Source organism: Drosophila arizonae, chromosome 3 (genome assembly GCF_054131065.1).
Source record: "Drosophila arizonae isolate 15081-1271.41 chromosome 3, UAZ_ARI_1.0, whole genome shotgun sequence".
NCBI lineage: Eukaryota > Metazoa > Arthropoda > Insecta > Diptera > Drosophilidae > Drosophila > Drosophila arizonae.
In genome coordinates, this window is record NC_142923.1 from 6,999,304 (window position 1) to 7,016,701 (window position 17,398).

The following is a 17,398-nucleotide window of genomic DNA, read 5'->3' on the forward strand; positions in this document are numbered from 1 at the left end:
AATATTAACAGGTAAAATAATAATAATTGAAAAAAAAAAAAAAAACAACAAACAAACAAGAACAACAAAAATGTTATTATACTTATTATACCGATTAAAATGAAAACAAAACAAATTAAAATAAAAATTTTATTTAGATTAAAATCTTTTGCACTCGACAAATGTTTCCCAAGCACTTTACAGCTCAAGAGGTAAGCAATACATATATCTTATTAAAATTCGAGACTACTTATTTTTTACTTTCTCAACACTGGAATGATTGAATATTAAATGTAAGGCCATAGGTGCAAACAAATCAGTACGAATTGTTTATTTTATAATTTGCGAATATCATAATTCGGTTGATCTAATTATATGCATAATTAAAAAACACACAGAAACCAGAGACACGTTTTATAGATTTGAACTCAATTGGATGAGCTTTTATAGCCGTAGAACTGTGGTTCGTAGAATTCCAAACTCGTTTTTTTCAAGTGACGTAATTTTGCAGTTTTTTTTTCCAATTTTAAGTAAAAAATAATTGGTAAGATTTCTCAACAAAAATTTTTCCCATATGTCGTCAGATGGCCATATTTTATTGTGGGTTTCATGGCTATGATATATTACAGTTACTGGAAGTGTTGTAAAAAGAAATTTATAATGAAAAATATGATTATATAATAATAATAATTGTTGCTTTATTTAAAAACGTCTCTACAAAGTTGTTGCTGATTAAGTGTTAATATTTGATTCAGATAACACGCAAGTCTATTTGTATTTCTTGGTAGGTCTTCTTTTAAAAATTTTGCTACTCGCATAGCTCAATGTTTAGTTACCAAATAATATAAGTATATGTGTATATGTATGTCATGACATATCATATCATATCAAACAGCGTCTTACCAAGGTACTAAAGAAATATTTGCTTTTTTGCTGCGAGATAAGGTTGCTGCATTGGTTGGCCAACCCATTTTTTAGGGGCATCTTATGCTATCAAGCTGCTAAGCTCTTGACAGCTTTTCACTGCGAACAGTTTGTAGATAATATAATAATATAATATACTTAATTCCGACTACAATACTTTTAGAAATTTATAAGGACTTAGGTATGAAAAGTGGTCACATAAGCATATATACCAAATATAACATTTTTTTTGTGTTTTAAATTATGCACAGTTAAAATAAATATATATAATATAATGTAAAATATAATCATGCAATGTAGCAATATATTCAAAAGGACATTGACCTAAACTAAAAACGATTCAATTCACTTCATTCTGCTTCATGGCTGTCCATTCGATTGATTTGCATTGTCCTTGACGTAGCTGGGCGCCTGCAGCAGATCCGTGTACTGCAGCAAAGCCTCTCGCAACGAACGGGATACCTCGGGCGATGTGGTTGTGGTGCAGTCCACCAAATAGGGATACAGGCCGATCAGTAAATCCCAGGCGGGCTTATTAACTGAATGTAATGATAGCTGAAGCTTATATACATTTAAGTTACAGTAATTTATGGCACATACCTTTGGATGCTGGCGCTTTCTTCATGGATACGACAAGTGTTGCAATAGCTTTTAGCACAAAGGAAATTTCCGAAAGGCGAAACCTGAAGAATAGGAAAAGATTATCAATCCAGAGTACAAGTTTATCTGATTTCGAATTTACCTGGGCAGCGGGCACTTTCCACTTTGGCGTTCATCGTCATTAAAGCGCTTGAGCACCTCTTGAAAACGATGAAGCAGCGCCGTCACAGCCAGCCGCCCGGCAAAGTCCTTATTGACCGCTCCTGGGGCACCAGTGCTCAATAAATTGGCATTCAGACGATTATTGTTGCATGCTGTAGCCGTGGTCTGATCCTCCAGCAGCGAAAATTGCAGCAGTGTCTCGAAACAGGTTTTGGCAAATATTTCACGCAGTTTCCAGTCAGACTCGTAGCAAATGTTGCTATCCGAAGCCGAGTGAATGGAGCCTTTGTTCAACAAGACCACAATTTGCATGATGAACTGATGCGGCATCTCGTGTGCAAAGGGCAACACCTCATCGCGCAGCAGCTCAATCACCTGACAATCTATGGTCTCATCGAGCACGATCTCCTCGAGACCGCGATCCTCGATGGTGCACACACTGACCGGAAACAGAAATTTGTCAAGTGTATCGGCCAAATCGTCCCACAGGCTAGCAAAATGTTGCGGCTTAGCGCGCGCCACTTTTAAGCCAGTGTGCAATACGCTTATCAAGCTGGATATGGCCAGCTTCCAGGTACTCGAGGAAAGACACTTGTACTTCATGGCCAGCGGAGTGCGCAGCGCCTTGACAATGTCATGCAATATCTGCTCCTGCACCACCGACTCCTCGGTGGCTGTACTTTGGTATAGCTTCACACAAATGCTAATGGATTTTTCGCCAAACGGTATATAATTCATGCTGACCACCTCGACAGAGGCATTATTCGCATAAAGATTGGCCGATTTGCCATATTTGCTGTGCTCCACATTCTGCTGGAATGTGGGCGGTGCACAGGCGAATTTGCTGAAGATCAGCAGCTGACGAAAGATGGCGGGTATCAATTGGCGTATGCTCGAGTCAGAGTCAACATCCTGCCTAATGGCCTCCTTTTGTATCAGCTCCATGCACTCCAGTATGCCATCATGCAGCGGGGTCAGCAAAGTATCCGACACAGTGGACATGATGTAAGGAACGGCATCCGTTTGGACGGGTATGCAGACAGCATTGGTCAGCACAGTGCAGAACTTGTCAAAGTCCGATGCGCTGAATCTAAGGTTAGTAACAAGAGAGGTAAGCCTTTGAATTTGTATGTAATCCATTTGACTCACCTGCTTTGAATATGCTGAAAAATAGCGGGAAAGATTTGTATAAGTGCCGTGAGAAATGCCTGACTTGGTATGTAAAAGTCCTCCTGGCTATCGCCACTGCCACCCACGCCGGGCAGGTATCTCGAAGTCGCTGACATTTTGGTGCTCTCCATACCAATGCTGAGCCATATGTTCCAGGCAATCTGTTAAGTATATACATAAATAAATAGGTTATAGCTTTATCCTGCAGACCGACGTACATTCCAGATCTCTTCATCCTGCTGCTGTGCTGACTGGCCCTCCTTGAGGCCACGGTCCGTGCTGTTATGGTACATAATCTCCTGCAACGACTTGAGTGCCGCCAGAGAAACTTCACCATTCTTGCTCAACGCCGCATTTTGAATGAACTCCAGTATTAGCGACCAAGCACGTTCGAAATCCCCCAGCACTTGAAGCAGCTCACGCTTGGTGTTGAACACTCGACAAACGCCAGACAGGGTTAACACCTGCGTTTCGGCCCACTGCTTTTGGGCCGTGTTACGGGAATGGTGTATCAGAATATTTCCACTGGCATCCACCTTCTCGTTGCTGGCCGAACTGCTTAGTGCACGCACGTTGTCCAGCAATGGGAAGAGCACCTGCCACACCAAAGCCTGCCAGGTGGGTGGGTTAAGCAGAGTACCATGCGCTGCAATTGTGGAGAAGAGCGTTTGCCCCGCTGACTTGCGCACCGCTGGCCGTAAATCCACGCACAGCTCGCCCAGCTTGGCGTACAGGCACATCCACAGTTTGTCAAACTGTGGCATTTTCAGAGTGCCTGGAAAGTCGGGCAGTATGGCCACATCCTCAAGCTGTGTTGACATCAGTTTATCCTGGTTTTGATTGAAAAAGTCGGAGATATTCCACTGCAAAAGCAACAGCAAATCAATAAATAATCCAATGACTAGGACCCCAATCTCTTACCATGAGTCCAATGGCCGTCAATGAAATATTGAGCTCCTGTGTCTGGGAACCAAATTTCGCTGCTGTGCTGATGCATAGAGGCAGACAACGCCAGGGCATGACCGTCAGAAAGTCGGTAATGACGAGCTGCAGGCATTGAAAGGCAGTGCGTATCAGCGGCTCTCCGTGGTGATCATTAACAGCGCCAATTATCTCGATTATAGCAGGCCAGCCAAATGACAATATCTCTCCAGCTGTATTCAGAATCTGGAGCACACAATCCAATTGGCGCTGACGTACATCCGCATGCATAACAGTGGACAGCTCAGAGAGTGGACTTAGCAACATGGTTTGCAATTCCTATGAGTGCAGGAATATAACTTAATATATAATTATCTGGGCTATAGTAATTCCACCTACCAAGTTCTCTTTGAGAGGCTGTTTGTGCTTGAATTGCAGCGCTGATTTAACCAGATAAGTTATAGCCTCAACGCCCCATTCGCGCATGCGTATATGCCGATGCTGGCAAACCTCGAGCAGGTGATTGGTAAGCGGTCGCCAGAGCACCTCGATGCGTGGCATATTCACCAGTCCGGTTTCCATCAGCTTGGCAACAGCAAAGAGCGACGGCTCACGATTGGCATAGGCCAGCTCCATGGCCTCGTGGGAGAGTTTACACAGTGCATCAATAAGATGATGCAGGGCGACATCATCTAGACACTGACTCGATTCGAACAGTTGCCCAATCATTTGCGACAGCACAGGCAAGTCAGCCATTACGGCCGTCTGTATGCCCACGTTGGCTTCCACGGCAGGCTTGGGCATTGCCTGCAAGCTGCCGCCCGTCGAGGGCTTCAAGCCCAATATCCATACCAAATGCTGCAGCGTCTGCAGCACAATGTGCCATGACGTGCCCAAAATACTGCCATTGTTGTGTGCCAGCAAAAGAATCGCACGCATGCATTGAAGATTCTTGTTGGTCAACATTACTGGAGCCTGCATCACACTGTGCGGCAACGAGGCGCTGGGCAACGGAGTGCCAACTGCCACAATCTGTGGTCGAAAGTCGCCGCTATCAGCGTTGCAGCTGTTAATAAATTGACTGCTCAGATCCTGACTGCCGCTGCGCGTGTGGCCTGTCAATTTACAATGAAAATATTATTAAATATATAACGAAATATAAATTTATAATGCTTACATCTGAGGTCAACGTCTGGCTGTGCGCTATTGGCAAATATGGATACGGCATAGTGTGGCGGAAAGGAGGCGCGACACATGGCCATTATAAATGCATCGCGTGGCTGAAGCTGCTGCAACATGCCACAAAGCGCCGCATAGTTCTGCATGGCTTTCAAAATATTCTCGGTGGTGCCCTCATCGATGGACGTTTCCACCAGCGGAATGAATGCGCTTAGCAGTCCAGACCAGCTGGAATTGATCAATTGCAAACACAACGGCTTATACTCCTCGTCCGTAATAATGGCCATATTGTGTGTGGGATGCAGTTCCGGTGTGCGCTGAATAACTCCGCCAATGGAACGGGTTATATCCAACAGAATGGCATAGGCCACAGAAATGCCATAGCTATCGGGTATGTTGGGCGCATCCAGTTTGTCCAACATTTCCAAACTAAATGATAAATTAATTATTAATATACAGTAGATAAAACTGCTGCTGCTACTGCTGCTTACTAGACAGCCTTTGGTAAGCCGGGCGCAAAGCTGGCGACCAAAGGCAGATAGGCGCCGCGAAACAAAAAGCCGCACTGATTGTTCCCTCCACTAGACAATGCCGTCAATGTACTTGGCTGCTGTCCGGACGCTCCAATTGCTTGCTGTCCACCATTGCTCAACACTGCTGATGCATTGATCAGTGAGTAACGCACATAGCTACCCATGGCGGCAATCATGTCGTGGACAATATGCGTTGCGTGATTCTTCAAATCATACGATTTGCAGAAGAAAGCAATCAACGTGGATCGTGTTACCAGCTTGTGAATCACCTCCAGCGCTAATGCACGCTGCCAATGGGGCTTGTCGGGATCCAAGAATTTAATGATCAGCGACAAAAAGATCTCGCACTCAGTAACTAATATTGTATGATACTTTTGTATCAATATGGCCACCAAGCGAAGCAAACGCATGCTTATGGGAAATAGTGGCTTGTCCACGGGCACAGCCGCTGTGCCATTGCTCGGCGCTGGCAATTGGCGATGCTTGACATTGGGCGAGAATAGTTTAATGACCAAAGCACACACCCGTTCCTTCAAGAGCAAGCGAAACTCTTGATTCTGCAAAGGAGAAGAGATGTATTTATATTATGCATATATAATTATCGTAAGCTTCAGCTAACCTCATGAAATACAGCGCTAAAGTTGCTTAGGACTGCTTCTAACAGCTCGAGCCCAAAGGTTCGCGTCATTTCGGTCATTCCCAGCAGCCAGAACGGTTGCTCCGCATTGACCAGCTGCACCAGATCCTGAAACAGATGAAATGCATCCGTTGCAAAAGTTTGCCCATCCTGGGTGCTGCTATTCGCATCGGTGTCGGGACTATTCGAACTAGAGTGCTGCGGTGGCGCCTGTTGCTGTTGTGGCTGCAGACTGTGCACTGAATCTTTCTCCAGATAAACGCGCTCAAAGACCAATGAGACCAGCTGCCGTATGGTTGCACCTGCTGTATTCACAATCGTTGGGTTCTTGGTATAGTGCAAGCGAAAGCACAAGACCAGAGCCTTGGCCAGCGTGTCGCCATGTACCACCAGATTGGTCGTCAGTAGCAACGTCACCGTTTGCAGCACCTTCACTTCCTCTATATTGTGCTCCATCAGTGTCCATAATGCATTTGTGATATACAAAGCGCCCTTCTGATCGACTACCTGCTGTGTAATCAGACGTTGCATCATGCCTAGGCAGAACTATAAACAAACAAAGCAGGTAACAGTCGTGGAGCTATGCAACGATGATGAATGACTCACCTTGATAATTTTCAAGTCTTTTGTTTCGCAGCCTTGCACGAGCGGATAGAGTATCTGATTGACGGTGTAGTAAACAGAATTTTGTTGGCTGCTGCCGGCGGTGCATAATTTGGAGATTGCCTCCTCGCATGCCTGCAAGAAAAACGTAACTTAATGACCATTGACAAATCAATTAACGCAATTGTCATAAAAAAAAATCAATTTAATTTCTGTTTATTGCTGACCGGTTGGCCTGATAGCAATTTCATAATTGCGTCGTACACACACAGGTGCAGAGAGGAGACGCACCCATGAACCCCTCCCTCTTTAAGACTCCTTGCAGCCCACAAAACAACCACCGTATGACAAATTGCCGTTATGATGCACACGTCAGCGGATTTAAGCAGGAGGCAACAGCAGCTGACCCTGGGCTAAGCCCAGCCACTTACCTCTTTTATTTGCGGGTACTTCTTCTTGGTTTCAAGTGAGAGCGTCTTGAAGTCTGCCTGCAGGGCCTCAACAAATTTATGCACATCGGTGCCACCCACCACCCCGCCGCCAACAAATGACATAGTTATACGCGACTTTTTTTCTTCCGTTTCAACTGCTATTGTGTGCTTGTTGTGTAAACGCGACACTTAGCGCATTATATGTATCCAACATTTATTTAACTACAACAATTACGCTAAAACACATGCGCCTAATCTCACTTTACGCTTATATATGAACCAAACAATTGTACGCAGGCGAGCACAATAACAACGTCGGGTGTTGAAAAATTTTTGTGAATCGTTACTGACAGCTGCAGCTGACGTACACAGTTTATCGATAAGTGCAATGGCGCTGGTGTTCGGATATATGAACAGTTGAGCAGCTGTTGTCTTGTTTGCAATAGGAATTATATTTATATATATTTTAAGTTGTAACTAGTATTTGCCCAAAATACAATATATTTTTTCTTCACTAAAAAGTCAAATGTTATAATAAAAAAATATTCGGTAAGCTAATTACAACAATATAAATAATTAACATAATTAGTAAGATGTTACTGTTATTAACAGTCAGACAACAGTTTAACAGATTAACACATTCCTGTTATGAAAACTGTTATTTGTAACAGGGTGATTACAATCATTAGTAGAAAAAGCAAGAAGAAGCACAGCAGCACGACCAGCGGACGAGCACGGCCGACTCGCAGCACCCGTTGACGACGTCGCGGAGTAAACAAAAAAACTGTATTTGAGATTAATTTTAATGAGATTAAAACCCTAAATTCTAAAGGCATTTGATTGCATACGTGCTCGCGATAAAGTGCATAAACCAACAAAAGTGTCATAATCCATATAAAAACAACAGAAAATAGTCAAAAAACGAATCAGTAACTAAAATAAAAACCAGCAGAAAACCTCGCGAAACCTTTGCATACACAGAAATAAACGCTTAGACTGTGCTTTTGTTGTTGCTGTAATGCCTGGCCTGAATGACTAATGAAACAGCTTGAAAGTCAACTGACAATAAATTTTGTCAAAACAAATACTCTGGTAGTGGCTGCCAAGGCGATTCAACGCAACAAATTATTGTCATAATTCTTGTTTTATGTTATGTATGTGCATTGTCAACAAAACGTTAATTAATTATGAGCAAACACTAAAAATAGCTGATATAAAAAAAGGAAGAGAACAGGCCATCTAGTAATTATGCTTGACCCTGGTCCAACAATAGCCATAGCCACAGACCCAGCGCCGACGACTTTGTCGCTGTCTTCTGGCTAACGTTGCTGTTGACGTTGACGCTGACGCCGCTGTCTCAGTCGCTGCTTCAATTAACAAATTTACTCGCCAAGTTGACGTTGGCGTAGCGACTAAGCTGCTGCAGGTAAGTTAGTGTGTGAGAGAGATACAAAGAGTGAGCGAGGGAGATGAAGAGGGGGAAGGAGAAGGTGAGTAGATGGATGAGGGCCAGTGATAATGCAATGGGCCAAGCGATGACTGCGTTGTTTTTTTTTTATACATTTCATACTCTTTAACTATTGCAAAATATTTTTGTGGGGGTATAATGATGTTGGGCAAGTGTGTTGGTGACTGAAAGAGGAAGATATCGATAGATGTACATATGTATGTGTATATCAATACTTTAAGCTCAGTTGATTAAGCTGTTTCTATCTGTGTCAAAGTTTAGGGAAAACCTTAAAGGAAGTAAATTTATTATTTCGATAAAGAACGATTTAGGAACTTGAATCATATGCAACTAAAACTTGCACATGGCTTAAAGTTATTCTAATAAGTCTTAGCTTAAAAGCATAGATATTAATGTTTTGCAAGGTATCTACTAGTCGATCAGCCTTGTCTACAGCACCTCTCACTTAGTTGATTGTTTAATTTATTAACATAAGCATAATGTTGTATTTTTGCTTTCTGTTTTGTCTATTGAAAGATTGAGTAATAGTGTTTTTTGTTGTTCGCATTTTATTCAATTTTTTGTATTGCCAAATTATTCAAAATTGGGAGCAAAGGTTTGATTCAGCTAGACGGAAATGCTTTGCATAGAGCTAGCTGATCAGTTATATATTTTTGTTTAAACATATGTACATACATATATGTAATATCAACAGCTGAAGCTGGTCAACGCCCTCTTTTTGGCATTTTTGATGCGACTGTGATTGATAGCAACATGGTCCAGCCGTAGATTTTTTTCTCTCCTATTTTTTGTAGCTTTTCTTAGTTTAGTAGGAAACCCGTTTTGTCAGTATAACCGTCGATTATCTGCGGTTCAATGTACTTATCAGGGTCCATAGTTTTTGTACAATTTCAAGAAGAGAAGCAAAAGCAATGCTGTGCTGGCTACACCTACATACATCTATATGTATGTATATATGATTATATATATGTATTTATATTCATATAATGTAATAATATATTTATACAATTGTTAAAATTTAACAGCGCGTTAAATAATAATTGTAAATTTTAACATATCTATCGCAATTCGACACTGTTCCAGAGCTAATTTCAAAAGCTATACACTGAAAATATTTTTAAATTATATATACATATATATGTATGTATATGAACAAAAACACGTTTTGGTGGTTTTCTTTCTTTACATAGCGAATTTAATTAGAGTCTATACAATAATTTTTGGTAATTGCCATGCGAACTAATTTATAAGCACGATCTCTGAAAGTTATTGAAGGCGAATCAGTCTAGTTTGAATATAGATATAAAGTTTCAGAATAAAGAATTCGATATCTATAATGAAACAATATTGTTGCTATACTCTAGGAATTTTGTATTCGAATTTAAATATTAATGTTTATAAGCATTTTATGCAGGGAGAATCTCGACTACATAATTCAGCTGAATAGCATACAAAATTATATATTTGTATATATACTGTATTTATAGTAGCTAAACAATATAATTTCATTCTACATTGTTCTCTGTACTACGAGTGTAGTCAACTGATAAGACGAGAGCTAATTGGTATGGTCCGTTGAATATGTTAGGGCACAGCATGTCAGGCAGACCGGAAGTATTCTATTGATTAGCATTCTGTATGCCCTGCAGGCAGGCAGGTGCCTAACTAAAGCTCTTATCAGCGCAGATGACTCACCATGCGAGATGAAATATCAGCAGTCTAATCTACTACTTATTCAATATAGTATATTATAATATAATAAAATATATACATATATATAGTATGCATCACTTTCGCTTTTTTAAGTGTCGGGATTTAAGCGCGTCATGCTGCGGTCTCCAATACAATGCTGATTATTAGTTTTGTCATGGAAGCTGTTTGCATAGGGATTTACGTTTCAGTTTAGAACTCATCTTGGGATTTTCATTTGCTCTTCTTTGATAAGCGGCTAAATGGCAGAGAGTGCGTCAAAGAAAACACCATAAACAATCTTAAAACAAAGAAACAAAAATATCGCACTGACAACTGAAATATGTTTTCATAGCTGTCTTGTGCGTAGACTACTAATAACAACTGTATATTGAATCATCTATATAAGTTGTGTCTAATCAAAAAACGGGGTTTTCTCATCATCACAATGTGAATAGTGGGTAGATTAGGTATATTTGTCTGTTTGAAATAAACACTTGACAATTTGATATGTCATTATTGGTAGCTTCTGGACACTTTATAAGCTAAATTCAGCCAGTATGACGATGATAACTCAAATAGTTCGCCCATTGGCATATTTTAAAGCATATCAGTTTGTATCGAAAAATTTCTCTCTTCAAAATTTAATGTTGTCAAAAATTACTAAATTATTGACTAAATACCTAATTGTTGTGTGATTGATGGTTGCTTGCCTGATTGCCAAATTTCATAATGGAAAATTTATTTACAAAAATCGCATTGTTATCAGTAATTAGAAAAATTTCCCAGTTAGATTAGAAATGTTTAAAAATGTCGAATATTTTGAATAATAATTCAGTTTCTTGGTTGTATTATCTACTAGTTAGCTTGTGATTAGAGGGTAAAGAACAACGAATCAGAGAGATATGTTCAGGTATTTGACTTGTTTTTAATAAGTTCTTTAATTTGGTATTCGATTAGATAAAGACGCCCAGACACTGACCAGTTATCTATATCTATATATATTACTGATAAGTCATGCTAGAGCATTTCACTTTTTACGGCAGAGGCCAAGCAATTAACACCAATCGATTTTCGAGATAATAAAAAGCAAAACGCATTATAAACAGAAAAGTTAATCAGTATTTAAACAGAACTATTTCTATTTATAATCGAATGATTACACTTTGCAAATATTTGGAACTTTAATTTTTATTATGATAATAGGTTATGGTCTATGAATTTGTATTCAATGAAATTTGAAAAATATGTCAATACGTTCTAAAATATATCCTATTTCCATAAGTTCCACTGTGTGAGTGGCTACTGTAAAACTTTCTTAACAGCATTTTTATCGATTGTTATAAATAAGAAACTACGCTTTCGGTCATTTAGGTTTTGACGTCTGTTGTGAAACAGGTTCGTTATTTTTTTAATGGATGTCAGCGGAGGAAATGATTCTAAAAATAAGTCACACCTATTAACATTTGAAAGCCCTTTTGACAATTAAACAAGTTTCCTAATGGCACATATGAATATTTATAAATATAAATAGTAGATGTGTATATTATTCTAGTGAAATCAACTTGTGCGATAAAGTCACATTCCAGCTAACAGAGGAGCTTGTAAACGCAACTCAAATCTATAATCTCTAGCGATAAGACAGGAAATTCGCGTTTGACAATAGGCTGATTGAAAATGATTTTGCTTAAATTACGGCAGCTTTCAGATACCTGATTTCTAATCTGAAGTATCTGGTTCAAGGCAAGTCAAGTGTGTTTGTGTGTGTATGTGGATCTACAATAACAATCGACGAAATCACTTCAGCTTCAACTTCTGAATTCGAAATGGGTCAAGAATTGTTTAGCTTTTTTGAAAAAGTTAACTTTATTATCTCTCTGCGCATGCAAAACAGCGCGGCGTAGCAACAAATGTGGATGCTGCTGACTGGCCAGTGTTGGCAGCTCTTGAATAGCAAGAAAAAAGCAGTTTTTTTTTATGAACAAAATTTGATGTTTGCATAGGCGAGGGTTAAGTTGGCTTTTAACTACGCTTCACAGAAGTTTATTCAGTCAATATTCAATTTTTTGGTGAGGAAATAACTGTTTCTTACTCTTCGTTGAAAATAGTGTATGAGCTCATTGGCAATTTGGATATTAGCCATACTGCATTTGGCAATAAAAATAACTGGTTGGATAAAAAATAATCATAATAATATTGTTTTCTACACACCTCAAGCCAAAAACACAATTTGTCGGGAATCAAGCTAAACTTCCAACACTAATGCGGTTGTTATTTATGCGCATTTGCAACATTTGTCCTCCTCATTAGCATGAGGGCAGTAACGCAGCAGCTAAAAACTTCATCTTCAGCAATTTTAATGTTAAAGTAAAATAATTTGCTCTGTCTGCGTCAGTAAACGTGTTTTGTATACTTATTAAAAAAAAAAAAAAAAAAAAAAAACAACAAAATTTCTATCAGTGAAACAAAAAGAAGATAAAGCAAAAATGTTAATGGAAGTTTCTAACGTTAATGTTTGAAAGTAATGAGTTTTTGTAAGTGCTCGATCAGTAAACTAATTAAAGCGACATTTTTTTTAGTTTTCGTAATCTGCCGCCAATTAACATTTTAAGCAGAAAAAAAAATCTTGATGATAAACCAAATGTTCATTTCCCTTTGACAACCAAAAAGATTGCTAGTTTGGCAAAAACAAGATCTCTAAGAATGAGAAATCGTTAAAACAAAAAAAAAAAAAAAAAAAAAACAAAAAAAAAATATATTAAATAGTCGTTCTTATCAAAGCTTTACCAGTCAAAATAAAAAAAATAATCGTTTTATACTTTAATCGTTGAATTCATGGAATTGTATTTGATGGCGCTTAAGCACATATTTTCAGCAATAATAAATAGCGATTTAAGCAGGTGGTATATTATGATTAGATTAGAGAATCAATAGCAAAATAACTACTGAAAGTAGTTCGACAATTGTATTAACTTATTTATCGGTTCGAACTATACCAATGCAGTCAAAGTTAAAATTTTACAAAATGACTGAACCCAATCCAACCGAACCGGTTCACAAAGGCTTGAGGTAACTCAGTCAACGATATACATACATATGTGTAAAGTAAAAGCTCATCACTATTAATACTTATCGAATTGTCAATTGTATGCTCATACAAAATTCGTTTGCCCACGCAGAAAAGATAAGATAAATATCACCCAACTCGATAATTACAAGAACAGAACAGAACAGAACAGAAGAAGAAGAAAGCAAAATGTTATTAAAACGTATTGGACTTAATAAGTTGAATTCTTAGGCGCGCTCTCTTTGTTTATTTCCGTCGAACACTTGACACACACACACACACAGCCACGCAAAATAATGAAGTTGCCTTTTATGTATACACATACACATGTATGTATATGTATGTACGCGCGTGTATGTTTACAATTTCCTTTTGTGAACTAAGTATTCTTGTTTATCTTTCGTTGCAGTCGCTTCACGTTCGTTGGGCCGTACTAAGCAAAGCGCGTATAATATAGATATATAAATCTGGAAACTAATAGTTTTAAGAACAATACTTCATCTTAACATTTGAGATTTACAACTGGAAGATTCGAGATGGCTGCTGTTGGCAACATACACAATACGCGCATTTTGCGCTTTCTCCTAGTTCTGATTGTCGTCATACTCACAATATTCATCTATGCATCATACTCGACGACTGCGACGCTGACGCCGACGCCTATGCATGCAGCAGCGCCGCCGCCGACGCCGCAACAGCTGACAGCAGGTGGACATCAACAGCAACAGCAACAGCAGCAGCAGCAGCAGCAACCGTTGATGGCGGCGCCGAATAATACAGGCGAATTCGGTCTATCGCCCGCAGAGGAACCCAGTATCAGCAACAGTATCAACAACAACAACAATAATAACAAAGCAAAGCAACCGGAACAACAACAACAACCGCATAAGAAACCCCAACATCGTTTGCCCACCATAGATGAAGACGCTCTGCTGGATGGAGGTGCAGCTGGCGCTAGTCCCATGGCAATTGGCAGCGAACAAGGCGATGAGCTGCTCGAAGAGCCACAATATGTGCAAAATATTGATGCAATTACAGGTGAGTAGTTGCACTAATTGTCATTGGCCACTGCTAACTAAAAACAATATTGCAGGCAACATCAACACTAACAGCAACAACAATAGCAATAGCGAAACTAAGCAAACAGCAGCGGTTGCTGTTAGCCAGCAACAACAGCAAATTCAACAGCAGCAATCGCCTTCAGACATTGAGGTTCTGATGATACCCACATCCAATTTGCAAAAGTTCATCGAGAATGCTGATAAGATATTGAAGAACATGACAGCCAATAGTAGTAGCAGCCCCAACAGCAACATTAACACGGCTGCAGCTCCAGCAGTACCAGCAGCTCCATCGGCAGTTGCTTCCGCGCCCAGCGAACAACGCACGGGTTGGTTAATTAATAATAGGCGTGGCATATTGGCTTGCTTTGTGCAAATTAAAAACAACAGAACAAAAAATATCAAAAGTTATCTATGTCTTTCATGCCGAACTTTAAATACCCTGTCAGTTAGAACTATTTAAAAAAGGTTGAAGGTTAGAAAAACTCTACTCAAGAACTCTGCTCTATGAGGTACTAATAATCCGGTCCTAATAATCAAATATCTCTCAGGGATTATATTTGGGTCTAGCATTTATGACGATCTATTCATACAAAGAACAATTTGTTTAAAATATGTGCAAAATATTTAAGATACCTGCAGTTCAAATTTTAATTTGTAAGAGATCTCAGCTATGGTCCAAAGTTAAGACCCTAATGTCTCCCATTAGTTATGTTTGAAGTCTCAAACTTATTGTTATATCTATTCAGGAAGACTATCAGACTATCAAGATTGCAAAGTAATTACAAAAGTAATCGAAGTGTATAATTGCCTTATTTTGAGTACAAAATGTCTGTTAACAGAAGCTTATTTGCAAGGGCACTTAACATACGTCTATAACTAAAAAAGCACCTTTCAGCAACAGCTACTTCTACCCATTAGCTGAAACGTCTGTCGTTACGTTAGCTTTTGTTTGCATTCTAATTGGCAGACAGTGCGAAGTATCGCATTTCCTTAACGGGTCTAAATGGCGGGTCAGACAAAGAAAGGTTCGGCTTGTTTGTTTGCATATTATACAACAGCGCACATGACGTGCCTATGCTCCATAAAGCATATAGAATTTATATAATATATATAGATATATATAGATATATATATTATATATAAAATTAAGTTTTCCCAGCAATTACTCACTTTTCCTCATTTATTTGCAGATAAGACCAATCAACCTGGTTTGATAGAGGACGTGCAATTAAATTTGCTGGATAATAACAATGCACCTGTTGGTTCTTACGCTGTAATGCCCGTAAAAGTGATCGCAGAGGAGGAGAGCAAAAAGAAAGCGCCGACAGTTAAGCCGAAGCCGAAATCCATCAACAACAAACCATCCAATGGTCCCATGGATCCCTCGAAGGGCATTCCAGCTGAGAGAATCTATGAGAGCGGGCATCTAAATGAGGAAATAGATGTGGAACGTATATGTCCTTCAAAAGGACTAAATACTCGTCTACTTATACTGATCACCTCTGCTCAGACTCATGCAGATGCTCGGATGTCCATACGCCAAACATGGGGACATTATGGAACAAGAAGAGATATAAGCTTGGCCTTTGTTTTGGGTCGTGGCACAAACGAGACAGTGAATGCGGCTTTAAGCCAGGAGAATTATATGTATGGGGATCTGATACGTGGCAATTTTATTGATTCGTACAATAATCTAACGCTAAAGACAATCTCATCGTTGGAATGGACCGATCAACATTGTTCGAATGCCAAGTATATATTGAAAACAGATGATGACATGTTTATCAATGTGCCCAAGCTACTGAATTTTCTCACACAACTTGAGAAGCACAAGCAAAAGCGCGCGATCTACGGCCGTTTGGCCAAGAAGTGGAAGCCCATACGTAATAAGAAATCAAAGTACTACGTATCGACTGATCAATTTCCTGCGTCTGTATTTCCATCGTTTACAACGGGACCTGCTTACGTAATGACAGGGTCAATAGTTCATGATCTATATGTGAGATCATTAAAGACCGTCTATCTAAAACTGGAGGACGTCTTCACTACAGGAATTGTGGCACAGAGTTTGGGCATTGAGCGTATCCATGTGACTGAGTTTGTCAATCGTCGTATATCGTTTAATCCATGCAATATAAGAAATGCAATTAGCGTCCATATGATCAAATCGAATGAACAATTCGATCTGTGGAAGAAGCTGCTGGACCAGGCCACGAAATGTAAATAGTATTTTAGGTTTAAGCTGTAAATTTAATGTTTAAAGCGAAAGAAAAGGCAGCTAGTGGCAGCAAATAGTAAATATCTTAGTATATTAAGTATTAGAAATATGTATCTATATCTTATATATACTCGTGTTAAATGCATACGATTTTAAATGTACTATCACATTTGTTTTTAATTACGTTATGTTTTGTAGTTTAATTTTAGCATTATAAATGCCATTAATTAATTATCTAATAATTAGCTATAATTCTGTTAATAAGTATGTTAACGAAAATGAAAAAAATCGAAACAGTCTCAAAAAAAATTATGATCTATTGTGGTCATCTGTGTTTCTTTTTATTTTTTCGAAATATAAAAAGGCAGCTGTTTTAAGTATAGCAAATTGTGTTTAAATCTAGAATGAAATGTCTGCTTCATTTAGTTGCGAAAAGTTTTTAATATAAAAGAGCTTTTTTAAAAATGTGAGCGGTGTTTCATGCGATTTCGATAGTCGATTGTTTATGTCATATTCCGATTCATACTGAGTGCCCTTATTGAACCGCCACAAATATACTAGTGATATGATATCGATTAAAGCGGCGATATTCACAACCATCCTTAGTAAAGCCATAAAACTTAAATATTTTAAGCATATATCATTTGTTTTACATGTAAGATAAAATTAATACAAATTTAAAAATTATATTTTTATTAAGCGACGCCTTTTTTAACTTTAATCAAGTAAAACTAACGTAACTAAGTAATACTT

The 17,398-nt window shown here is 38.9% G+C and overlaps 2 protein-coding genes across 6 annotated transcripts; one reads left to right on the forward strand and one right to left on the reverse strand.

The window, feature by feature from the left end:
* Positions 1-652: 652 nt before the first annotated feature.
* mon2 (Mon2 homolog, regulator of endosome-to-Golgi trafficking) lies at positions 653-7,504 on the reverse strand. Its single transcript, XM_018004323.2, has 12 exons — positions 7,140-7,504; positions 6,712-6,843; positions 6,088-6,651; positions 5,427-6,025; positions 4,934-5,364; positions 4,156-4,871; positions 3,757-4,095; positions 3,054-3,698; positions 2,815-2,996; positions 1,646-2,755; positions 1,504-1,586; positions 653-1,442 (listed from the first exon to the last, which is right to left on the reverse strand). The coding sequence occupies exons 1-12, from the start codon at positions 7,260-7,262 to the stop codon at positions 1,264-1,266; spliced, it is 5,103 nt and encodes a 1,700-aa protein (XP_017859812.1). The 5' UTR covers positions 7,263-7,504; the 3' UTR covers positions 653-1,263.
* A 312-nt stretch (positions 7,505-7,816) lies between these two features.
* On the forward strand, positions 7,817-16,879 carry LOC108610401 (uncharacterized). 5 transcript variants are annotated; one of them, XM_018002485.2, is made up of 4 exons: positions 7,817-8,565; positions 13,773-14,401; positions 14,457-14,753; positions 15,618-16,879. In XM_018002485.2, the coding sequence occupies exons 2-4, from the start codon at positions 13,900-13,902 to the stop codon at positions 16,652-16,654; spliced, it is 1,836 nt and encodes a 611-aa protein (XP_017857974.1). In that variant the 5' UTR covers positions 7,817-8,565; positions 13,773-13,899; the 3' UTR covers positions 16,655-16,879. The 5 variants fall into 5 exon arrangements, with proteins under 5 accessions (XP_017857974.1, XP_089322391.1, XP_089322390.1 ...); XM_089466265.1 differs by lacking the exon at positions 7,817-8,565 and adding an exon at positions 8,639-12,039; XM_089466264.1 differs by lacking the exon at positions 7,817-8,565 and adding an exon at positions 13,211-13,365.
* Positions 16,880-17,398: the final 519 nt, after the last annotated feature.

What these genes read in the sequence shown, in the direction of transcription:
- mon2 (XM_018004323.2), bottom strand. Translation starts at nt 7,262, where the DNA reads ATGTCATTTGTTGGCGGCGGGGTGGTGGGTGGCACCGATGTGCATAAA. An exon ending in AGTACCCGCAAATAAAAGAG is followed by an intron (nt 6,844 to 7,139) that starts GTAAGTGGCTGG and finishes TTTTTCTTGCAG; the next exon opens with GCATGCGAGGAGGCAATCTC. An exon ending in TTAGCGCTGTATTTCATGAG is followed by an intron (nt 6,026 to 6,087) that starts GTTAGCTGAAGC and finishes TCTCCTTTGCAG; the next exon opens with AATCAAGAGTTTCGCTTGCT.
- LOC108610401 (XM_018002485.2), top strand. Translation starts at nt 13,900, where the DNA reads ATGGCTGCTGTTGGCAACATACACAATACGCGCATTTTGCGCTTTCTC. An exon ending in AAATATTGATGCAATTACAG is followed by an intron (nt 14,402 to 14,456) that starts GTGAGTAGTTGC and finishes ACAATATTGCAG; the next exon opens with GCAACATCAACACTAACAGC. An exon ending in GCCCAGCGAACAACGCACGG is followed by an intron (nt 14,754 to 15,617) that starts GTTGGTTAATTA and finishes ATTTATTTGCAG; the next exon opens with ATAAGACCAATCAACCTGGT.